Below are 25,482 nucleotides of genomic sequence, written 5' to 3'. Positions count from 1 at the left end.
TGAGCCTCACCGAGTGCGGATTACAATTCATCCAAAAGTGGTGACTCTGAGATGACAGACTTCCACAAACATAAAACAGTTTGGAGAAGGTTGAGTCTCGTTATAAAATGTGATGATTAATGACAGCCGTGCCTACTTTTTTTTTTAAAGGCGTCAAAAGAACCTGGTGCGCCTCACTTACATGTGCTGAATCCGGACAAGGGGACGCGCGATGCGTTGAGGTAACAGGTGGCACTTTATGGTTACAATGCGTTTTTTAACCTTTGCGACAGTGACAGGTTTGTAGGAACGAGATAGCAGCGTTATGCTCTCAACAGCAGTGGAGGAATGTGCGGTTATGAAGACATGAAGCGCTGAAGTCTCAATGTCCCAGAAAGAAAAACGGCATGGAGAAAGACTTAAGAAGGAGGCTGCTGCTCATAAACTTTACACGTCGGTAAAGTGTCCAACCTTAACAACCAAAACGGCTCCAGAGTGAAGGAAGACAAGCTCCGATGAATGGACAGCAGGATGTTTTCCGGTCAGGCTGCTCTCAATTACAGCTTCAACCTGAGCGATGACCGAGAGCTGGTGGACGCGTCGGCGGGCAGGGGGAAGCTCTCTCCGACGGGCTTCGTAGTGCTGTCTGTGATGCTGGGCTTCATCATGACATTTGGCTTCCTTAATAACTTCATTGTGCTGCTATTGTTTTGCAAATTCAAGAAGCTGCGAACACCGGTGAATATGCTGTTGCTGAACATCAGCGTCAGCGACATGCTGGTGTGTTTGTTCGGCACCACTCTCAGTTTCGCCTCCAGCATCCGAGGCAAGTGGCTGCTGGGGCGCAGCGGCTGCAGCTGGTACGGCTTCATCAACTCCTGCTTTGGTAAGTTCCTAATGCTCCGTGATGCTGTTGAAGCGGTATGTCCGAGAAAGTAATCTGAGAGAATACCAAAAACCATAAACATTTTTTTTGTCATTCAGAATTTAGAAAGTACATCAGTTTTAATCAGTTTACTGGCGACAAAATAAGCCAGGTTATACAGATATCACTATATAGTGGCCTACATTTTTTTTAAACTCAATTAAGTAAAGCGGAAGTAGAAATATCTGCTGTTTTTTTGCCTTTTTTGCAACATTACTGACAATGGATAAAACCTAAGATGGCTACTTTAGTATACAAAGTGTGTTTTCACTATGGCATTCCATATTTCCACCATCTGTTTAATTAATTTACTGAGGTAATTCCTGTTTCAAATGCTTTTTTTAATTTGCAGAAGTAATGTGACTTCTTGCTGTTTTATTGGAGGTGTGCAAAAGGAACAAGGGCGTATTTGTGGTGTCAGAACAGTAGTAAAACTAACACATTAAAGGAATACCACACTAGTAAAATGATTATTTCTATATCCATTATTCACCCTGTATTACCTTGAACTCTTAAAGAAAGATTTGTTGTTCTTGCATGCTTCCACAATCAAAACACGGACAACAGTCTTGATGAATTGAAGTTAATGGGGCCACGTCTAAAAAGAGCAAAACTATATAAATATATAAATATCTGTTTACTAACTGTCACACAAGTACTCTCATCCAGTATAATGGATGACTTATTTATCAAGTCATATGCTCACTACTTCCCACACATGCATTTTTGCCAAAAAAGTACTATTTAAAACACTACCGCGTCAACAATACTCACACGGACAAGCTGCATTAGACAAGCATGACTTAAGTGTTTCAAATTGTAAGGTTTTAATGAAGATGCATGTGTTTGGGAAGTAGCATACAACTGGATAAATGAGAATTGGATTATACCGCACAAGCTTCATTCAAGAACACACGGTGAGTAATTTATATACAATGATAATTTGAAGGTGAAGTATTCCTTTAGAGGTTATATTAGTTTGGGTATCCACAACATATACAAATCCTCTTGATATGGTGCCCTGAGATTTATGTATTTTTTAATAATGACCAAAATTCATACTGAGCGAGAATTTTTACTGTAAACAAATCCACTTGTCAGTGCTCTCTGGTGGACAAACTATGTAATATTGACAAACCTCAAACCAATTTGGCATTTCTGTACAGTTTCTTGTTACTCAACTGCCAACACCGTTCTATCTGTAATGGTATCGTTCTGGCTGATTTATCAGTCTAGCTATGTAGTCTGACCTTTTCCAGACATTTGAAAATGCCAAAGGGATTGCAGTCAGTTTAGTATATTCATGCAGCATACTGTTTATGAAATATCCTACTGGCCTCTTTTGAAAAGAAACTAAATGTTTTGCTCTACTTCTGAACATTCAGGGCAAAAGTCCTACACCTTGTGTGAGTCGACCGATTTGTGCAGGAAGTGTCAAACTGGTATAGTTGAATGAATTTTACTTTTAGCCACACAAAGAAAAATGTGCCTCCTTTTCGCAGTCAACTCAGGGCTTTTCAGTGGTGTTTACTGTTCAGTCTGTCTACCAGGAGGTGGTGTGATAATGTAAAAAAATTGGATGCATTGACCTTAATGCCTACATCTTTTAACATTTGAAGAATATGACTCATTGATTCTTGAATGTGTTTATTTGCTTCTATTCTATCTTATCTCCAATCCAACATGTGTTTAAAATTAGTTATAGGTTTAAAAATTTCTAGTTGTTAGCTTAGATGCTATGCATAGAGTGTCTTCATATTTAACGAGGTGAAAATGTTGTTCACAGACGTTCGGGATGCTCAATCTTGGATTAAACTAGCTAGCTAACTGAATTCAGGATATATAAACGCATTGGCAAACTTTCAATAAGAATATAAAGAGCATCCATCTCCTATGATAAACACTAAAGCAGATACAAGCGGATAGAAGTGCAGAGAAAAAGTGACTAAACAAATATCGCTCTTGTATTTGTGTTTTATTTATATTAAATAAATAAGTGTGCTTCTATTTTTACGTATTTATTTTCATTTTTAAACGTGATGGCATGGGGTCAAACCTCTTTCCAGCGTGTGATGACCAAATGTAAACAAACAAAACCGTTCACAACCAGTCTTGCATCATCACTCACAATAAGTACTCCTATACTTTAATGAGGTGAATGTGATTACGTGTTCACAAGCATCCAGCACACTCACATCACCCAGCATCATCTTGATCCCTCCAGCAATGGCTTTGTTAAAAGAACAATCTTAACAATAGGAAATAAATAGTAAAGGAAAGCCTTATCCTCTAATGCCCAAACATTAGTGCCAATGCATTTTCAAGCTTGATTTGTGCTGGCCTGGTCTTCAGTTGGATAACAGCTCCTGCTGTCTTTGCGTTCGTCTGCATAGGTTTGTATACTACCGAGGTAACTATGAACTGTGATTGAAATGGAAGCCTTACAGCTTTAATTAATTGTTACAAACACATCATATTCTTTGAGTTGCTGTCGTGAATTGATCCATTGAAAAAGAGCTGTCACAATATCAGATTTTCACTACACGATTATCGTGGCCAAAATCATCATTGTGATACATGTAGAAAATTAAAAAATTAAAAATAGTGATAATGCTATCAGTTAAATTTATGTTTAACTTTGTTTATTTTGTTTTTTGGCAAATTAACTACAATCAAAATGTGTGTAGAGGGAGGTGGAGAGAAAGTCTGTAACCATAACTGCATATATAACATGATTTTAAGAGGATTATCTACACAATATGATCATGTGTGTGTTAAATTAACATGATCAACATCAATATTTCATTTTCAAATGTCACTGTTATCACCAAAACCAGTATATGCCGTCAACCTCACAATGAGTCGACCATTCAGGATATGGCTGATGGGGGGACTGTGGCTTAGTAGTAGAGCGGGTTGTCCTTCAATTAGAGTATCGGTAGTTCGATCCCCAGTATGAATGGGTATGAGTGGGTATGAATGGTTAGATAGTTGTGATGGGCAGCACCTGCCATCAGTGTATGATGGTGTGAATGTGTGAATGACGTAGTGTTAAAGCGCTTTGAGTGGACGGAAGAGATTCAGAACTAGAAAAGTTCTGATGTACAAGTCCATTTACCAAGTGATCTGCACAATTCATTTCTTCTTCTATCAGAAGAAGAAATTAATTTATTTTCATTTATAAATGAAATTTATTTCATATTTATATCCCTGTGTCCTTCTGTCCTCACAAACAGTTTCTCCACCCTCTCATATCTGGCGGTAAAATGTATTTATGTTTCGTTAAGCTTTTCATGCTTTGTTTGTTTATTCACCTGTTGTGCTTTCTTATACCTCACTGATAAAGACAAAATAAGGGAAATTTGATTGAGACGAATTTGCTTTTTATTGAAAAAAAATAAAATAAATTAGTATATTTCCTATACTGTGTTTTTCAAATCAGCAGACGCATATTGACTTAGTCTATCTATCTATCTATAGATAGAGACGATCTATAGATAGTCACAACAATGCTGACTGAATTTAGGAGATATTGACATACTGGCAATAACAATATTAAGAGCTTTCATTTCTTAACCTTTATGTAAGATAAACACTTAAGCGGATATGGAGTGTAGAGAAAAAAAAAGACGTATTTTTTTTCTATTTCTATTTCCTTTTTGCACATTTTTCTTCCATTATGAACAAACTACATAAAACAAATTTCACCTTGACATTCTCAGAAATACCTTATATTGTGCATCTGCATGTAAATAACAGTATGTTTACTTTGTATATATTCTGGCACCACTAAACTCAGTGTCAGTTCACTGTTTTTCTTTTATTCTCATCTTTCAAATACAAATAAATTATACATGTAAATGATCTTCTTAACACAAAATTTGATGAATGAAAGTCACATTAGAAAACAAATAGTGTCCCTGTATTTAAGTTGAATTATTTGTTTCCAAGGACGTGTACTTTCTCTGCTTGTGACGGCTCACGGTCAAACTGCTTTGCCGCGTGTAATGCCTAAATGTAAACAAACAGAAACATTCGCAGGCAATCTTACATCACGATTCACAATTAGTAGTCCTACACTTGAATAAAATGTGTTAAAGTGTTGACCAGCATCCAGCACACTCACATCATCCAGAACATCTAATTCTCCCCAGCAATTACATTGTTTAAAGAACATTACACTGTCACATGTCCGTTGATGCATGGCTAAGCTTTAATATGTGTGAAGACGGCAGAGTGCTTTGGTTAAACTGCAAACACTCATATTAATGCCTGACTTGAATGATTGATTTATTCATCTATAAATCTGCCTTCCACCATCCCCACCCTATTGTCTGCCCTTCAGATGAGATAACGGAGGAGCTGCTTCTCCACATCACTGCTGGAATACAAAAACGTACACATCATGTAATATCAGCAGTCATCTGCATCAATTTAAAATACATCTTGCAAAGGATTTTATTCATATTGTAGAGAGCAGTGAAGACAGAACCATCCCCAAGGTCTTCTGAACATCTTTTTACCTGTGGTTAGCTGAAGGAAAACAGAATGCCAGAAACCAGCATGATGCATGATGACTCATACCTGTTTATTCAATTGATTTACTGCAGCTTCACAGATGTTACAGATGTCAAATGCATTCACCAACACAAAAAACATCTCGTTAAGTTCAAAGATTTTGTCAAATGCAAAAACGCAACAGCTCTAGAAGAGACAAGGTGATACAAAATGAGCTGCTGAGTCGTCTCGTTATGGCATGAAGTGAGTTTTCAGTCATGTTCAAGTAATTTCTAGCCATGCGCTCTGACAATACCACCACTTTTGTTCAGACTGAAATAACTTATCAACTGTCTGATGGATCGCCATGAAATTATCCCAAATACTATTGACTGGATCGCCATGAAATTTGGAACACAAATTCATGTCGCCCTAAGAATAAATTGCCATCACTTTGTTGATCCTGCTGTGCCCAAGAACAGCCTGACAGGCCATGTTGTAGACTCTTGTTAAAAGTAGAGTTGCAGAGCTCAAAAATGTCTCTGCTAAGAGACAACAAACTGTTCTACTCAATCAAATCACAGCATTTTGAGTGATTTATAGTCTCTTGGGATAAGTTTGCCAACTGCACAAAAATACGACATAGCCTTGGGACTTTACTATCAACATGACTGCTTCTATGCAGCAATGGAGTTGTTACCAACTTCTAAGTAAATAAAGTTCCCCCACAGCGACTTTTATGGAAAAGGACTTAAGATCCTTTTAAAATATTCCACAGACACAAAACACCACAGCGCCAGTGCGTGGTCGTCATTGATCTTGCAATGGGTGCATTATGATTAACATATGAGGGAAGGCAGTAGGGCTGTCGTGCACTTTTAAGCAGCTAAAACCTGCAATTTGCAGATGGTGTCATGAAAAATGATAGCAGTAAGGCGGAGGTCAGAACAACAAGTCAATAACAAGGCGGTTTCACATGGCTAGAGTGAGAGTGACAGAACATCCATCATGTGTGGGTTTTTCATCAGAAAGTGATGTGATGGGCTGGCCAGAGGAGAACACCTGTAAACGGATATTTCAATCATGTTGATGCAAATACAATACCAAAGTCTTATGTTTTCCAGCCATTTACGGAGAGTTAACTATGATAAGTGAGAGTAAAGTAATATTTCATCAGTGGATACATATTGACAGATGGGTTCAAACTAACTGCAGCAACATGTTTAGAAAAGCAGTGGAGAGATTAGCTCACAAAAAAAAAGTTTCCTTAAGTGGTGTGTTCACCACAAGCAGTTTGGGGTTAAAGTGTTGCAATACTTCAGATTCAGAAGCCAAGAGAAGTGCTTAAAACTGTGAAATGTGTCAAAAGATTTTATTTTTCAATTACGATGAAAACCTTCAATCTTGATATTTTTCAAAGGTTAATTCTGCAGTATGATTAGTCAACATCCAGACGACATCCATATAAATAACAGTCAGACAAACTGGAAGCACTATCTTATAATAATTATTGTTAATAAGAACAAGTGTTCCTTCAGTCTTGGAATGACAATCCTATAAAGGAAACCTGGGCGTGTTTTTTCCCAGATTTGTATCCGCACTATGGTAACTGTTTTCTTTGTTTTCCTTCAATAACTTCAAATGTTTCCATGACACTTGATTTTTCTATGTTGCAACAAGACAAGCCCTCTTTTGTTTTTTCACCTAAAGAATATACTGAAGAGTTCAAGCAACCCAAGACCCGTCTTTCTTAAACTAATCATGTAGAAATAATCCACAGCTATTTTTCTCTTACAGTATGCAAACTATTGAGAAGCAAAGTCTTTCCTCTTCCGGTGTCCCATATCCGATCTTATTTAGAAAAAATATGTATGGTAGTCGACAGCCAGAGACAAATATTTTTAGATCCCATTTAATTTGTTCTATGACCCACACATGTCTCATCTCATCTCATCTTCAACTGCTTATCCGGGATCGGGTCGCGGGGGCAACAGCTCCAGCAGGGGACCCCAAACTTCCCTTTCCCGAGACACATTAGCCAGCTCTGACTGGGGGGTCCCGAGGCGCTCCCAGGCCAGTTTAGAGATATTGTCCCTCCACCTGGTCCTGGGCCTCCCTCGGGGTCTCCTCCCAGCTGGTCGTGCCTGGAACACCTCCCTAGGGAGGCGCCCAGGTGGCATCCTCACCAGATGCCCAAACCACCTCAACTGGCTCCTTCTAAGTTTGTGTGTCCTTTGTGTAAACTGAAGACACGAGTCATTCAAAATAAATCACAAATACATAGTATTAAATATATATAAAAAAGAATAATTTCCTGAAATTGCTGTAGTGTAATTGAGGTTATGAATCAAGAATCAGACCCAATCTGAGTAATGTTGGCTTGACCACTTTAGACAAGCAATATACAGTAGGTTAATTCCTAATCGCTGCTTAAACGCTGTGTGCCTATTGTTTTGCTTTTAAACTCAGACTGAAAAACAAACTACTTCTGGAACATAATCCCCACTTCACATCCACAGTGTCTAAGTAGCATAATTTGTATGTTTGTGTGAAAAAAGAAAAACAGAGAAGGGTTTTCAATTGAATACAACTGAACACAGGCGTAGATCTGAGGTGGCAATCTGAATAACTCTGCCTAACAAGTCGATGGAGGACCTGCACTCTCTCAGGACCACCAAACCCCACACCCTTATTCCACTTGTCAAATGTAAAAATTCACTGTAGCTATGCATGTAGAGTACAAACCACCAGAATCTTCAAAGCAACATCTGAACTGATCTCAGCACGCTGCTTATGGATTTTATGTTCTGTATGGTGACGTTTACTGTGTGTTGTGAAGCCTCTGCAACGGGAGGATGAGTCAGTTGACACTCCGCCTCTCCAACACCATTTGATCTTGCGTAATTAATTTTGGAACATTTCATTTAAAATATAAAATGTAGGTGTGATTTGTGGTGTCTCACATTGACGAGGTTTGAACAGGAGGGGGTGTTTTGATGTGTGAAATTTGCATGTTCTCTGCTTGAGCTTCCCCTACATGCTAAACACATGCAGGCTGGTTGACCTGGCAACTCCCATTTTGTGTTGGCACATGTGAGAGTCTTGTGACCTGCCTGTTTCTCCATTAGATGTTGTACTTTGTCTTTTAATAATGTGGCTTCATGTACGGAACCTCATTTTAAGCTGCACAACATATTTTAATTTATTGTATTTATTGTTTCATACTTCAAGTGGTTTGTCTGCCTGGTTTCAATGTGCCGTGTTTTTCTTCTCAAGGGATGCAGGAATTTATGCCCTCTAACTCCCCATTCCTTGGATGCCAGATGGTAATAGTGCTTTGAACCATGGGGTATTACAATAAGCCTGCTTTCTAAGGCAAATACAAAGGACGCAGGGCTATAATGGCAATTGTTGGTAACTTCATGACAAATAAAAAAAAATGGTCAAGCGGTCCAAAAAGTAAGAAACACCAACAGATGGGTCACAGCATTGGATTTGAAGAGTTCAGGTTTTAGCATGGCCATTTTAGTCCTCAATAAAATGTACTGAAGCTCCTCTAAATAATCCCTGTTACATTTTCTGATTGATTTATAATGCACAAAAAATACCACAGAATCATAAGACACATAATGGTGCTAGGATCCTGTGGTGACTGCTGCTCCATCACAATGTGTGCAATGTGTGGAAACCAGTGGCATGTCTTTGAAGGGAATGCAGCTGCATCAGCCACAGATAAAGAAGATAAAAAAACTATTTGAGTGAAACTCGCAAACATCGCTATCACAGTCACATTTTCAAGCACGTGCATGCACTAAAACACCGCCATACAGAAGGAAAACAGACTAAACATGTGACAAAAAAATATTCACAGGGACACTAAATGTTATTTGAAAAAAATAATATTTATAGGACGACAACCATCGTTACACACAACACTTTGTTTCTCCTGGACTTCATGTTACTTTAGCAGATTTTAAATGTTCCCTATCCTGTCTGAAGGTTTGACTTCTTTACTGCAACAAAAAAAAGTGTTTAAAAATGGCATTTTAATTTGATAAAGTTTGTTTTGCTGAAGAGCTGGAGAGGTTTGACCTATACTGTAAGCCACAGACAAGAGATTATAAAACTGGATCTTGCATTTAAAGTGGCTCATGTGGAAACATGACTTGAATACAGTGTCAGTATTCAGCCTTACCCACAGGTTAGTTCTCTTTACTTGTACTCCTGAGAATGAGAATTGCTGCTCAAGTCAGAAACAGTTACACAGAATCAGACACTTAAGATCAAAGGTATGTCCTTATTTATAGTCAGATTCATACTCCATGGACCTGGTACATGTCCATGTGGTGCACACAGTCATGTATTATTATTGTCACTGATTTTAAAGAACATTTTGTGGTTGTCTTTTATGATTTACACCACAAGATGATAGTTGATACCGAACAAATATTTGTGGCTTTCAGGGGCTCAAAGCAAGTTCACAAGTGCTGTGAGTACAAGATGACTCATGGGCCTAAGAGACGTATTCTAAAGTACATGTAGTGTGAATGTGTATTAAACATGGAACAGAAACAAAGGACTTGATGTATATTTTTTATCGACAGCAAAACTAGTCTAACTGCTTATTACAGAATAGAAATTTTGAAAAGAATGTTAAAGCAAATAATTGCATGTAGGACCGTTATTGTTTTCATGTCGGCCACTATAGTTCTTCTACACACCTGGCACACTGGAGAAGTTTCAGTTGGTTTCAATCTGCTCCTTAACCACAACATGCTGCCAAATCCTACACACTGCACCTTTAAACAAAGGCATAGGTTTAAAGGTGGATATAGGTGGGTTATTTGTTTAGTCACCCTGTTTCCAAATCCTTCAGGTTTCACTTTAGTTCAGACACACAAATATACTTTTTTTTACCAAAATGAGTGAGTATTATATGCAGGTAAACACAGGAAACCCCAGAAAAATAGGAAATATAGACTCCTTTCCTATTGCCAGTAGACGAGTATGCCTTTCTGTTTTTTTTTTTGTCTGGTGTGTCACTTTTGACACCATAAACGCTCTGGAAAAAAGGTTTAGTAAACAGTGAAAATGTTACGGTAGTTAGGCTACTTCTTTTTTATATCTGTTACCTATTCAATGACATCCGAGCTCTGTTTGGACAGAGGTGGATGGAATTTGTGGCTGAGAAGACAAAGAGTTGCAAAACTTATCGACAGAGTTGGTAACATTGCGCCAGTAAAGGGGACGAAAATTTACGTGTCCACCCGGGTATCATTTTGGCATCCCTGCCGAACGGAGCTAGAGCCGATAAATACACGTGACTATTGCTGAGTAATTTTTCCCAATGAATGCTGATTGGAACCTTTCCCACTAAATACAAAAGCCAGATGTTGGTGTTTTTTTTGTCCAGTGGGAAAGTGGCGATGCTTTGATTGAAATTCAGTGTCACAGATCTCTAACTATGTGGATTTAGGTGAGTTGGTACGGGAAGCAAAATTGTTGGGAAACCCCATCCGAAGCTGAGAGACTTAGAATGTGATCAAAAAAAGTATGAAAGCCAGGAACATTCTGGCAGACAGTTTTCATTCTTCGCTTACTCGGGTTAAGCCTTTAGGAATCTGGGGGGCACTTTTGAAGCTTTTATCAAATACTAAATTAATTACAGGACAGTCAGTTCAGTCTAGACTCTGATCTCATCACTCCCTGCAGACATTCATGGTCACCAAAGGATGAAACCTAATGACTTTGGTGATCTCCTGACTTTTCCTCTATCGCCCCCAGCTTGAGAAGTCTGTATTTATCCAGTGAAATGTTGACTGAATGGATTGGCACAGAATTTTTTAACGACATTTGAATCCTAATTACATTTGGAGATCCCTTGACTTTTCTTCTAGTGCACCATGAGCTTCACATTGTGTTTTTTAGTGAAGTATCTTAACAACTACTGGATGGATTCTCACGGAGTTTGGTCTTCACATTCATGTTCCCCACAGGATAATAACAAGATCTGTAGCAGAATATCTAAAATAGTGTGTTGATGACTTACAGATGCCCACTATGATATTGTCATCTCTCTGTCTTTCTCAGGTATTGTCTCACTGATCTCTCTGGTGATCCTCTCCTACGACCGCTACAGTACTCTGACTGTATACAACAAGCGGGGGCCAAACTACCGCAAGCCCCTGCTGGCCATTGGGGGCTCCTGGCTGTACGCCTTGTTCTGGACAGTGCCCCCTCTGCTGGGCTGGAGCAGCTATGGCATAGAGGGGGCAGGAACCAGCTGCTCTGTGTCCTGGACGGTTCACACGGCCCAGTCTCACGCTTACATCATCTGCTTCTTTACTTTCTGCCTGGGTCTACCCATGCTGGTGATGATCTACTGCTATAGCAGGCTGTTATGTGCAGTCAAACAGGTAGAGACAACAAAGTGTATGTGAATGTTTGTGCTATTTTCCAGTCTGATGTTTAAAGCAAAACCACAAATTGGTCCTCCACCAAAGTAGCACACCCTGAAAGCTTGACAGGAGGCTTAAATAGTTTGTAGTTTGCTTTTTCACAAAGAAGGTGGTTATCCCGAATTCAAGTATTTTGCAACTGTCTCCAATGGTGTCCCATTTTTCAGGTGAAAAATATTCGCGGAAACCTTTCAAAGCAAAGACATACAAAAAAATGCATGCTCAATCAGCAGCCACATAACAAGGGGGTGAAGTGCCTAGTGGAGTGGAGTAGAAGAAGACCCCACTACTGTTGAAGCAGATCTATAAAACAATATTCAATGAATTCACACAAGCTTCACCCTTTAACAGAGCACTGTGAGCCTATGTTTCTATGGGTGCAAAGTACATGTCAAGGAAGAGACATTTTGAGATTTCTGGCCTTGTTAAGGACCAGGATATATCCAGAAAAAAGCAAAGTCTGCCTGTCTTCTGTCAGGACCAAATAGTGTGCACTCTCCTGGGATGGCATTTGTTTTTCTTGCACCCCAGTGAACGAAGGTGATATTACCCAAAATAGAAGCAAATACCCCAGGCATACAGTAGAGTTTGTTCCATCCTTTCAGTTTGAGTGCATATAGCCGACTGCATACTAAACCTGATAAATTCATGTCATAGCCACAAGTGTTGCTGGAGTTTTGACCTTTTCAGACTTCTACTTTCTCCATGCACCTTGGAAGTAGGTGCCAGAAATCCCTACTCTGCTTCTAAAGCACTGAATATCTTACAAATACATTGAATGAAAGTAGTAGCACGCATCACTTATAAAATAAAAATAAATTCTGCCCTGAAACACAACAAACTGGTCCAAGTGAAACGGAAGTTCGAACGCCTTTAGCGCAGGCTTATGTAGGCTGGCTTAGAATGTAGTGTGATACGGAGCTACTTATCCCTTTAATCAGATTTATATGTAGAATCTGTAGGCAAAGGGATAAGATCTTGGTATGGGAAGCATTCTGGTTTCCGTTTGTTGTCTGAGTAGTATTGACCAATCACATTCAAGCAGGCTTTGGTTGAATGCAGGTAATCAGTTTGGTGAGGAGAGCGAAAGAGGTGGAACCCATTGGTCGAAATGCAATCTGGGAACCCACCGGCTGTTGTCTGACAATGATGTAACTTTTTATTGGGTTTATATAATTCGTTTGTTAACTCGCTACTTGTAAAACAATCTGGCCGTACATGTAGTCTCTCAACTCCAACTCCAGTATCGCATCTGAAGTTGCTAATCAGACTGTAAACCATGAACAGTTCTCTGAACAGGAAGTCTGTTAGGATTTCTGCTAGCTGCATCAAATCATCAGAAGAACAGTCCCTCGCCCCCAGAGGCTGATCAGTCCTCAGACCAAGCTGAGGGTTTATGATATTTTAGAGATAGAGGGGACTTTGGCTTTGTACACACCTCCTGTGTTGCTAAAAGTTGTGGCTTGATGGTTGGATGTCATGATATTGGTTTTGAATTGGTTGGTACTAGCTTACATAAGCATACATCTTATTTTGTTTTACAGGAAGAAAAAAATGATTGGACAATTTATTTTTTGCATATATTTTTAGATAGGTGCACAATAAGACCGGGGATGTGACCTAAAAGGGTTTACAGGTTGGTTTTCATTTTGTCTTGACTTAAACAATGTATGCTCAAATGACAGTAAGATGGTAGACATTGTCCCTGTCGTGCACATTTTAAGTATCCATAGCACGCCATGGTGCTGTGAGATTTGGGGCGAGTCTTTACTTGCTTTAAGCAGGTTAGATCCTTTGCGCTCCAGGGATTTATTTTGTTTATTTGTGAGAGCAGAGGGGGTCGGGGCAGTGCATTATCATAGCATTACCTCAGAAAGATCAGCTGCAGTGACGGTGAAAGCCCAAAGACACCCACAAATCTTTGTTCTTTTTTTAGTCATTTTAATCCGATATTTTTGTAAAGCACTTTGGACCTCAGTTTTTAAAAGGCTATACAAATCCAGATTATTAGAAGATGATTGTACAGTACACAAAGACAGTAAACAACCATTGACCCCTTAAAAGAAGGAGGAACACTTGCAGGACCCCTGGCATTGCTGTCAAGCTCCACAGGAGCAGGTCTCATGTCCGAGGGATGTTCCTGCAGTGATCTCTCTTCCTCTGACTGCTGGGCGGCTACTTCTTTAATTAATTACATTTGCTTGTATTGTATTTGTTACACGTTTGTAAGAACCTTCTGGTATCAATAAGCGGCTTTCACAAAGTGCCCTTCACCTATAATTACCTCTCTGTGGGCCTCTCACATTAATGGAATTAGTTTCAGTTCTGTTTCATTACCTGTGTTCAGTCACTCTTTGAATCACTTGTGCATCCCTACAAAATGGACTCCACTGTCCACTGTTTAGCACACTAACCCTTCCCTATTTAGCGGTACATCTTCATACCTAATAATTTCACCTCACATTGACTCACAGAGTGTATTACATATTGTGCTACAGTTTAAAACCTCCAGTGGCTTAGTCAAGGTTTCAGGATACCAAATTATTAATGTTACATACACAATTATTATCAATAGGCAAAAGAATCAGGGAAAGGAAACTGGAAGCGCCTCCTTTGCCAAATGCAACCACTGTATTTAAAAATGTCAGTCTCCTCCTGAGAGCGTCGTGGGGCATCTGAAACGACCCATTGACTTAGAAAATGGTTTCATTTTCTGATGACGTCAAGAAGCAGCCCTATCGGAGCAGCTGTCCATTCATCTAAACAGACCCGATCACACAACAAACAAGACGGAAAGTAGTTTCTTTATACAAGATAAAAAACATCTAGAATATGTGAAAAGTCCCCATAACCTAACCAGGCCCATGTGATTAATGCGATTCAGCACATGCACAAACAACATCTTTAATACTATGATGCATTCCTTATAGTAGACGTTACTTATTGTACATTTGTTTATAAATATTAAGAATATTATAGGGATTTAGTCAGTGAAATCCAGCCTTGTCTGCTAAACTTGGCCCTCAGCATTGTGCTTTTATAAGCCTCCCTGTTCTAGCAAAGACATTTAGATTTTTGTAAAAGAATTCTCATTATTTCAAGTCTGTCTTAAGGAGGTAACCGATCTGGCATCTGTGCACCGACAGACACTTCTGGACATCTTCATCTGAACCTCTTCACTTGTTGACTGCTTGATGCTGAGGAAGAAATGGGAGCAGAACTATGGTTGCACAGCTGTTATATACCGCAAGTGTGGACAAGAGAGGCCCCAGCAGGGCACAGGGGCATGAAAAATCTTCAGGACTGTGCATGCGCGCCGTGATAAACTCAATAGCCACAGCTCTTCAAGGGTGAAGCCTATACGAAATAGAACAAATAATTCTAAAGTTTGATTTGAACAAAAAGGCTTTACTCCTTGTGGGATCTCTTGAAGAATCTGAGCAGCAACAATGAATTTTCCTCAGCAAATACATAAATGAACATTAGATCTTGGTAAAGTCAAGAGCAGAGGTGGTTGGGGGTGGTGTAGGGAGATGCAGCAGCAAATGGCTTGAGAATATCTGTAGAGTAAAAGTGAGACGTGTCAAAGGCTGCTCAGTGCAATTGTATGAATATGATTGGCAGTTATTTGCCAACATGCCAGGCAGCCAGTCAATGAGTCACTGATTGTGAAGCTTGAACAAAACAGCTGACGGCAACAATGCAAGCACCTCGGAACTTTGCCTATACTGATCAAGGATGATCAAGGATTACCATAGAGAGGTGAAGACAGGGCTGCCACTCCAGATTCTAGAAGAAAGCTATTTTAAAGTGTGGGACGTCATCCCATAGCTGAGAGACAGCAGGCAGGGTCTGGTGAGAGAAACACTATAAGTGTTTTGGCCCTCGGGGATTCATTTTTTATTCAAGTGCGTGGACACCATTTTGGAGTCAATTATTCAGTTCATATAATACAACCAAAATGCAGCAACGGTCTCCTTCAACTGCCGTCTGACTCCCAACAAATTGATGGCGATCATCAGATGTGGAAGGGAATAAGGGTGGCAGGAAATTTATGGTATTAAACTCAAGCATTCAAAGCCCCTTTCCCACTGAACAAAAAAAATCCATCAACATTTGGCTTTTTTTCCTTTAGATGGGAAGAGTACAATCAGATTCATTCCCCAGACAGTGACTTTGCAGTAGTCATGGTTATTTATCGCCTCCATCTCTGATTGGCAGTGATGGAAACATGACACGCCATGCTATTTTTCGCCCCTTTTGTTGTGCGATGCTCTGTGACGTGCGCTAAAATGAATATCTAATAAATAAAAGCAACAGGGATTTGGAAACTAATTATAATTTATTAACATGCAGTTATTATGCTCTCCTCAGAGCCACCAGACTCCAGACAGAGTGAACAGTCATTGTTCCCTCGCTGATCGTTGTAAAGCACTCAACCTCGACAGAAACAAAACAAAAGACATCGTTGAACGTGACACTCCAGAAAACAAAAACAGAAAGGCATACTCGACTTCTGGCAAGGAGAAAGGAGTCTATCAACTATTTTTAGCAGGTTTGCCCGTGTTTAACAAACTGCATACTGTATATACGCACATTTTTGTGTGAAAAGGGATTTATGTTACAACGGTTCAACTTCCCTCTTAAATAGGAGTGAATTGGACTTCTTTTGCATGAGTAACTATCTTGTGCTTTTGAAGTAATTATATCCATGAGCAGAGCTGAGCTGAGCTCCTGCCCAGTTAAATCCCCAGTGGTCATTAAAACTGAGCATCATTTGCCTTCAATGAGCTGTTTAGAGTGTCAAGAGGGAGCTGAACTCGTTTTATGTTTTAATGCATCCACAGAACAGAAGGGTGGAGAAAGAATAAAGAAAAGCCATCTGTGTGTGAAGAGATCCAAAGAGTGATGTTTAATTGGATTAGGATACAGCTAGATGAACTCTCTTAAACATATACATCAAGAGACAAGTAGTGAAAGTAGATTTGCTGAATTCATTCACTGATGAATAAGCCGGTGTAAAGATAATATTTTTAAAACTGTTTTCTCTGCCTTTTATTGCTCACACAGGGCCTCCAGGGGCCTGAAAGGGTTTACAGTGTGTAAATTGATTTTGTTAATTTGATTAACTGCAAATTTGTTATGGAATTTGCACCACTAAAGTAACCCTAATGTACAATATCAAAGTCCCTCATTACGTAATTTTTGTTGCACTCCCACATTACTTTCTCAAATCTGACACACAGAAAACCTCTGCCGACATGACTACAAATCATAACAAATTTTTTTGAAATGGCCAATGCTTTAAAATGTCACCAGACTGTAGTATAAAAGACAGTTTCAATTAGTTTGGGACAAGTACATCCGAATAAACAAGTCAGTGCCTTTAAATGATAATAGTTAACAAATTAACTATTTTTCAAAGTTCCCTGTTATTTGTGGAATTAGCATTGTAGCTTGTGCTATTAGGGAATCTTGGATGTTGGAACAAAAAGCACAAACAGGGAGCGGGTACAAGGTTTAAGACTGCAAGTTGATGTTTCCACTGTAGTGAAACAACAAAATCACCAGCTGCCATGAAGGTTGGAAATGAATAAAAGTGGTCATGTTCTGACAAAAAGTATTTCATGTGAGGGGAGCTCTTCAAGAACAGATCTCAGCTTCATCAACCCTCTCTGACTGTCATCCGCAGGTGGGTAAGATCCGAAAAACTGCAGCCAGGAGGAGAGAGTACCACATACTGTTTATGGTTCTGACTACAGCGGCCTGCTACATGTTGTGCTGGATGCCTTACGGTGTCGTGGCCATGATGGCAACATTCGGCCCACCCAACATCATTAGTCCCGTGGCCAGCGTTGTGCCCTCACTACTGGCCAAGAGCAGCACCGTCATCAACCCTCTCATCTACATACTCATGAATAAACAGGTGAGTTATCAACAGCAGAACTTGACATGTACAACAGCTTTATTTACACAGTAAAAAAAGACAAATTACAACAGCTGAAATCATACAAATGGTCTATTTAAATATCAATTCAAGTGTAAGAAGAGAATTCACCGTCAAATCAGAGTTGAGAAGAACACCCTAAGGCTGTTGCGAGTGAAACGGGACCTTCACTCTTATTATGTTGCAGGAAGCTGCAGGAGGGAACCGTCCAAATACCTAAATGTTGAACAATCAATGGGGCAGAAATTCCCACAATATTGAGTAAAAACATGACATGAAACTTCGGCCTCAAGAGTAAAGAGCAGAGAGGGAAAAATGAAATACACAGTGTCTGCAAAAATGTTTCACATGTTTCCGCATAATGTCCTGCATTTAATCCTGCCAATAAAATTGTTGTCTTTAAGAGGATTAAAAATTCAATTAAACTCCCAGAGTCAAGCAATAGCACCTCGAAGTCCTGCTATCAGTCCTCAACCCACCTTGCTAAAACATAATTATAAATGGAATTTGGCACAATCCATTGCACTGAATCAAGTGCTCCCAGGGAACTACCAATAGCTGCACCGCAGCTGGTTGTGATTTCCTTGTCCATAAGCATGCACTAAAATCTTCAAAACACCACTTAAGCAAAAAAATAATCTTACAGCATAATTGCCTCACAACATTAATGACAATGGTGTCTACTTGCAGCACGGTACAGCACAGTTTAAGACTCTTAGCCCTGATCCTGATTTGCATGCTCTGTGCATTGGAAAGTAATCAACATTATTAAGAAATATACATATACAATATGTTCAGGGTTTTTGCACCTTCAGTGTATTACAATCACAAGCAATAAAACATTTGATCATTTATGTCAACAGAGTAACATAAAACCTACAGCAGAGGTGAAAACCTGCATGATTCAAAATGAATGATAAACCCCCTTAAACTTAAAAAAAATGGTTTCTTTAGTCCGTTTTAAACCTCTTTTACAGTCCTTTAACAGTTGCTGACTTTACCGGGTTCCTCGTTTCAAGACTCTTCTAAACAATCCACCAGAAACTGGGGCTGGGTATCAAACCTAGAGACTTTTTTCTTTGCATTCTGAGCAAAATGCATCCATAGCTGTCGAACAGGGCTGGGCGATATGACCATGTGTTTAACGCAAGATCGTTTCTCAACAGAGTTATTTCTTTACAATTTCTACTGAGGCAGCTGCAAATTAATGAGAATAACTGCTTTGTGGCATTATGAGATTTACAGAATTTTGCATCAATGTGATGAAACACTTGCCATGTATGTAATTCACTGAATTAGTCATTCCCATCTGGTTATTTTATCTCTATATCCACTCAGGTTCCAGTTTAGGTCCACCTAGCAAAAAGCAATGCTGTCTAATGCATCACCTCTGCGATCAATCCTATATTCATGAAGAGAAATGTTGATTCAAGCCATTTTAAAGGCTTAGTTTGTGGTGCTGTTGAGTTGTTCTGCATTATAGTGATACAGTATATCTGGGATGTGTTTCTAATATTTTGTCCACTGCCATTTGTTTTAAGGAGTTTGTATTTATTAACTAGACTTAGTTTTGTGTGCCTAATAAACTGTCAACTGAGTGTAGTTTCTCAACAGAATTTCCAGAAACTTAATTTGTTAGTATATCAATGTTGCTATGTAAAACACCATAACAGGTTTTTATCTATATCGCCCACCCGCACTGTGAAGCATTGGAATTTTTTCCTTTGATCAGGTGTTGCCTGAGTTACAAAAAGTTTTTTTCTTTGTAAAAGAAAAAAATATATCAGCACGTGTTTGTAGTAGCACTGACATATTTTGCATGATACCCAGCCCTACTCACCCACAAGTAATGTGAAGCCCCAGAATCGTCTACATACTAATACTACTACAGAGCCATCTAATCCAACATACATCAGACTATTCAAGGCAACATTTCTGAGACACGTTTTCACATCTTGTATGCAACCACAACCAATGGCACAAGAACATTTCATAGAATAGCACACTTAGCAAAAGAAATCTCTTTTAAAAGGCAAGATTTCTCTGACTGTCTGTCCACACAACCAAGTCTCCCTCTCCACGCTGAACAAATACGTCTAGAGCATGCCGCAGATGTGGCACTGACTGACTGTAAACATAAAAATCATCCCAGCTGGAGACAAAACAAATCTGCTGATATTACCGGTTCAAATTCCTCTTTCATAATTGTCTCCTCTCTGAGCTGCTGAAGGGTACAAACCAATAATAGATACAGGAAATATGAGACATAAATAGTTGTAGGAAATGGCTTTCAGGCTATTACATGACAACTAAATAACCCTAAAGACCATATGTACTGCAGTGGTGAGCTCCAGGGAGGGTTTGGCCGTTACACACAGTGGTAAAATTACATTCAATAAAGAGTAAACTGACCGTCACAAACTGGGGCTGGTGATTGCTGAGGCAGAACTGAGAATCCCCTGCTTCACACCTCTAAGCGCAATTAAACTCCATGTTACTGCAGTCCTGCCACAGTACGTACTGCATGTACCTGAACAGTCACAAGGCAACCAAAGGAAAGTGTTCAGTCGACCAACAGGCACAGGGCTACGGCTGTTCCTAGCACCGCTTCGTTCTGAAGATCATTTTGGCCCCATTTACTTTGATTTAATAACACCATCAGTAAAAAAAAAAAAAAGTTACTTTAGGTTGGATGAATCAAAAAAATGACAACCAGTGCCTTTCTTCCTGTGGGCTATTAACTGAGAGACAGGCTTCTTGACACTGGATGAGAACTCATCCTAAATGTGTGAACAAGGAGCGACAGACTGGTGGTTGTGAGCTGGCAAGCTGGCATGCACAGGAAAGTAATTTAGCATTAAGCTTAACAACATCAGCAGTGAGAAATCCCCCCCGTGACAACACGAAACAACTTGTGCTTTCACAAGAAGATATCAGCGGAATGTCGATGAGGAACACCTGCTGTAGAGCGAGGAAATGCACAGCTATACGAGTGCTGCGACAGCTCGACTTTGTCTCTGTGGATACTCGGCCTTTTAGACTGTGCATTCTGCTCTGTGAGTTTCTGCTCTCTGCAAGTGTGGAAGTGTGTATATCTGTCAGCGTATGTTGCGTTTTTGACATTCAGCGTGGAGGACTTCTTTGCTTATTCACAACCCTTTGGACCAGTAAAAAAGAAAAGGAAAATCACAAACATCCACCGTTATGAACAGTGGCATTCCCTTTGAGTGGAGAACCACCCATAAAATTGAAACACACCGTTTACACCACTGAAACACCCAGTTATTGAAAAATCACTTGTCTATCTAAAAACACTTATCTGTTGCTACCCTAGTCAGCTCCACAGCCAACGTGGCTCAGCTAAAGCAGAGAGTAATTTCTTATTCAGCTTCATCTTGGAGACTTTGCCTGCCAGTCTCTAGTCTAGTAAAGTTATTTCAGAAGCCTCCATGTTGATCCCTCCCTGGAGGGCTATGGCTTATGTTCTTCATGGGTCTAATTTGAAACATGTAAGCTCCAGCCTCCTCGTCTCCAGTGGCTTTATTGCACCTCTCCCTTAGTCAGCCAGAAAAGGCCGGAGTGTGTGTTTGTGTGTTTTCGGACTCAGAGGGTCAGGTTATATATCTCAGATGTCACAGTTGACGGTGCTGAGGCCCGGAATAGTGACCCGTCCCTTCCTCCTGAGGTCACTCTCGGGGCCTGTGTTGATCCGCTGGATCAGGCTCTTCTCAAACAGGAGGGGATGGTAGGCACCCAGTGTACAGGCAGCATCATAGTAACGCTCATGGTAGTGGCACAGGTCCGTCTGCCTCATGGAGGGAATGTACTCATACACATGCACCTGCTCGCATAGCGCCATCATCAGGAGAATGCCTGCAATGGCAACAGAGAGAAAGAGAGAGAGAGAGAAAGAGAGACAGAAGTTCAGGTAATCATATTCAAAGATATTTCCTGACTTACTTTAAAAACTGTTGATCCTCTCGACTGGAAACCAGTTGTGAGTATCAACTTATATGCTGCCATCTTTTACCGGTCTATAAATTGCATCTTTGTTAACTTGTTCCATGGAAGTTTAGCTGTGCTCTCTTTTGCAGGAGCTCTCTGTTCACATTCAAACAGTCAGACACATTCTCACCTGAAAGCTGCAGAGTACAACCATAGTCTGATAGAGTGTGGCCAACTGTGCAGCTCTACTGGAGCAGTTGGGGGTTTAACAGAATAGTTTGACATTTTGGGAATGACACACAGGGGGGGAACCTGCTAGCCTGTTTACAGTCTCTTAGTCTGACTCACCGGATGTACACTGTGGCTATAAGCCTCCCACTGACCGTGTAATTCTACAGTCTCAATTCTACTCACCTTCAGCTATCTGTTTTGCAAGCGCACCGTTGCTGCATGCTGGGCTTAGTGCCGCCTGAGACGATTGTGATTGGGTTAAAGAAATACAAACAAGCCAGAGGTTTTTTTCCCCTATACCAGAATGGGTGCAGCCACTTTTCTTTTATCGCCGATACAGCACTGTGAAGATATGTCTGGATATGCAAGACTACCAGCCATTATGATAAGTTAATCTAAATGACTGCTGGCTATAGCATTGTATTTACCAGACTCAGATACCAGGAAGGTATTGATTGATGATTGGTCTCATTTTACTTTCTAACTCATCAACAACAAAAAAAGGTACTTTCTAAAAAGCCAAAATATTCCTTTAATGTCACCTTGTGGTTGATGACATTTCTTCACTTTAGTTAAAATGTGGAAATGTTATCATAAGTGTAAATGTGAAGTTCGGATGTGCTGATAAAGAGCATGCACGCTCAGCAAAACCATCCTGTAGATAAGGATAAAAATAGAAATGAATCCATAATACATGAATATGACGACAGTGAGTTTGCCCGCCACAGCATGCTCTGCATGGTATCTTTCATACACTGTGACATGCTGCCACCACAAAGAGAAACCAGTTCCACCGTATGTTTTTTGCTACCCTTTGTTGTTTTTCATTCCACCTTTCTTTGAACATCCCTGCCAATGTCTGTTTATTAATTCTCTCTCAGTATTGTTATTCTGCTCACAACTCTCCTTCTCAATTGTTGCTCGCCAGCATGATCAAAATCACCACAAATAACCAAGCACAATCCTTCCTACAGAATGTACTAGCGTGTCCTGTGTATTGCTAAAGCCTTTTCTCTATAGCATGTTTGGAAGCCAGTTGGTTCTGTATCGTTTTCTTAATAAGACCCAGAAGTTTGACCCTTTAGACCTCATTTTTTCCCAATTATACCACATACAGGACGCAATGTGTGTTAGACCAGTTTACAATACATCTCATTAACCTTTACAATGTAGTCCTACAAAACCAAGGAAAACATGTTTTTCACGTAAAAAAGAAATGCTGTTTTTAATTTCAACTAAATTTCACTTTAGCATAACTGGACCGTTTTTATTTCCATTTATTTTACACTGCTTTCCACAAGTGCACATGGAGATAAGCCATCCGAATCAGCACAATGGTGCTAAAGTAATGGCCATTGCATATCAAAAGGTAACCTTACATAATTGTTTGTTATTCATGTCACATTTGTCTTCAATGTGTCCAATTAATATGCAAGTAGTGAATTGAACAAATGTATTTATTCTGAAGCAAAAGAATGACAACAGTAGAGAAATAAAAGACATGCCTCAGTCCCTCACAATATCCAGCAAACATGTATATTTCAGACGGAAGCTTTCAGACCTTTCCCACTTCTGTGTTAAATGAAGGTCAAACTAACCAGACCACATACCAGAGCAACACGACTTTTGGAGACCATTTTTAACTCTCAAGCGGCACTACCTGTTAACCGTGATGACATGGAAGTGCACTAAGGCCAATCAAACTCTGAGCGTACTTGTACCTCAAGTCTCTCTGCGAGCATGAAACCAAGGTCAACCCATCTCTGATGATTCCAAGAACTCTCCGTTTGAGCTGCTATGTTGCGTTTACACTGTCTTTCCATCTCTTTCTCAGTTCTACAGGTGTTTCTTGATTCTTTTTCACTGCAATCACTGGTCAGCAGAGAACCGCAACACCTCCATGCCCTCCAAGACCACGGTGATCCATCTGAACCGCAGGGTCTACAGTAACACGGTGGCCTGCACCGCCCAGGTCTCCACTGACGCCCTCAACCAGTGCGTCAGCACCTCGGCCACCAAGCACACAAGCCCGGCCCCCAAGGCCTCAACCTGAGCCTGAATATTCTCAACGTGACCAGACAGTAAACAGTCATGATGAAGCAGCAATGACTCAGCTGGACAGCCACACGTGAACTGCCGTGGAACACTCATTAAAAATATTACCAGCCGATTGAATGGCTGTTATCAGTGATTATCACTACCATTCTACTGCTTCAGACGGGTCAACCTGCAGCTTCCACATTGTGAAAGTAAAAGTTAACGTTGTGAATTTAATTTAAATGACATAACTACTTGCTTGGGTTTATGAAAAGACTACGGTTTGGGTTAAAAGAAATACATGAGTTGAGCCATCCATCCTCCCCAAACCACGCAGCCTTTGTCTACTAGAGGTTGTCTTCGTCTTCTTGAATTTCTACCGGCAATCAACCATAGATTTCAAAGGCCTTCTGAACCTACTAGTAGGTGAATCAGGCCCCTTTCTGACCCATATCTATGAGGCTGAGAACTGCTGAGAACACCCATTCAGTCGGCTGATAACATCCAAAGCAGATACGTGGAATGTGAACTTAAGTATAATGCATTAAAAAAAAGTAAATGTATTTTATGTGCGAGCTTATGTTTGTCCTTGATTTTTTGATATAGACACAAAAGTACTAAATGTCTGAACAACTAGATGGCCAAAAGTATGTGGACACCTGAACATTACACCCCTATGTAATTGTGAAAAAACCCCATTCCTAAACAGCCTACACTTTCACGGTAAAGCTTTCATCAAGATGTTGCACTACTTAAGCCACCATGTGGGGTTGGGTATTGACGTTTTGTGATGAGGCCTGGCTCACAGTCTTGCTTCCAATTCATCCTAAAAGGTGTTTGAAGGGTCTAGGTCAGCACCAAATTCTGGAACCCATTTCTTTTTGGGTCTTCTTTGTGCACATTGCAATGTTAAAAACTGGCAAAGGATCTTCCCGAAACTGCACACTATTGTCAAAAATATGACTTTTTTAAGGGATTTCCCTTAATTGTACTAAAGGAGTACTTAGTCCTTCATTTATGTGTCCTTTCAATATTCTTTGTTTGATCAATTAAAAATTTTAATAGTTGGTATTAAAAGGTTTAAAGGATGTACATGTTTATTATGAACTCACCTGTCAATGTGATCGTCTAGCGAGCACATTTCCTCCTGATTACACTGGAAGTCATTGCGCTGTTGTAAATGCAAGGCTAGCCAGTCAGTGTTGTGCTTCTTCAATGAGTGTCTTAAGTGGATTGATGTTTTAATCATGTTACTGCCGTCTTTTCCTCTCCTCTTTACTCCAGCCTCGTTCTCACACAACTTTCAAGCTGTATATGCTTAAAATATTATAATTTTGATCTGTGGGTAGGCATATTATTTTTTTATGTCTGTGTTGGTGTTCCCTCTTTTGATATAGTTGCTTTGTGTCACTGCATGATTGTGTTGCATGTTTTTTGTACATTAAATTCTAAATTGTTCGAAT

The 25,482-nt window shown here is 39.9% G+C and overlaps 2 protein-coding genes across 2 annotated transcripts in view; one reads left to right on the top strand and one right to left on the bottom strand.

The window, feature by feature from the left end:
* tmtops2b (teleost multiple tissue opsin 2b) lies at positions 1-25,482 on the top strand. Its single transcript, XM_068704984.1, has 4 exons — positions 1-865; positions 11,492-11,817; positions 17,552-17,785; positions 23,817-25,482. Exons 1-4 carry the CDS (start codon positions 499-501, stop codon positions 24,033-24,035), a joined length of 1,146 nt encoding a protein of 381 aa, XP_068561085.1. The 5' UTR covers positions 1-498; the 3' UTR covers positions 24,036-25,482.
* The window catches only part of st6gal2a (ST6 beta-galactosamide alpha-2,6-sialyltranferase 2a), a 47,153-nt gene continuing 39,477 nt past the window's right edge, over positions 17,807-25,482 (bottom strand). The window contains exon 6 of the mRNA XM_068704983.1: positions 17,807-21,679. Within this exon, the coding sequence (XP_068561084.1) occupies positions 21,432-21,679 (248 nt within the window). The 3' untranslated portion in view covers positions 17,807-21,431. The remainder of the gene's footprint in view (positions 21,680-25,482) is intronic.

Source organism: Cebidichthys violaceus, unplaced genomic scaffold (genome assembly GCF_023349555.1).
Source record: "Cebidichthys violaceus isolate CVI_PGR_0920_01 unplaced genomic scaffold, fCebVio1.0.p SCAF_11, whole genome shotgun sequence".
Classification (NCBI taxonomy): Eukaryota; Metazoa; Chordata; class Actinopteri; order Perciformes; family Stichaeidae; genus Cebidichthys; species Cebidichthys violaceus.
Note: the sequence above shows the minus strand (reverse complement) of the source record. Positions and strands in the feature narration are given on the sequence as shown.

Bases quoted from the DNA above. Each gene is read 5' to 3' on its own strand.
- tmtops2b (XM_068704984.1), top strand. From the start codon at position 499: ATGGACAGCAGGATGTTTTCCGGTCAGGCTGCTCTCAATTACAGCTTC. The intron at 11,818-17,551 runs GTAGAGACAACA...TGTCATCCGCAG, and splicing joins TGTTATGTGCAGTCAAACAG to GTGGGTAAGATCCGAAAAAC. The intron at 17,786-23,816 runs GTGAGTTATCAA...TCTCTTTCTCAG, and splicing joins ACATACTCATGAATAAACAG to TTCTACAGGTGTTTCTTGAT.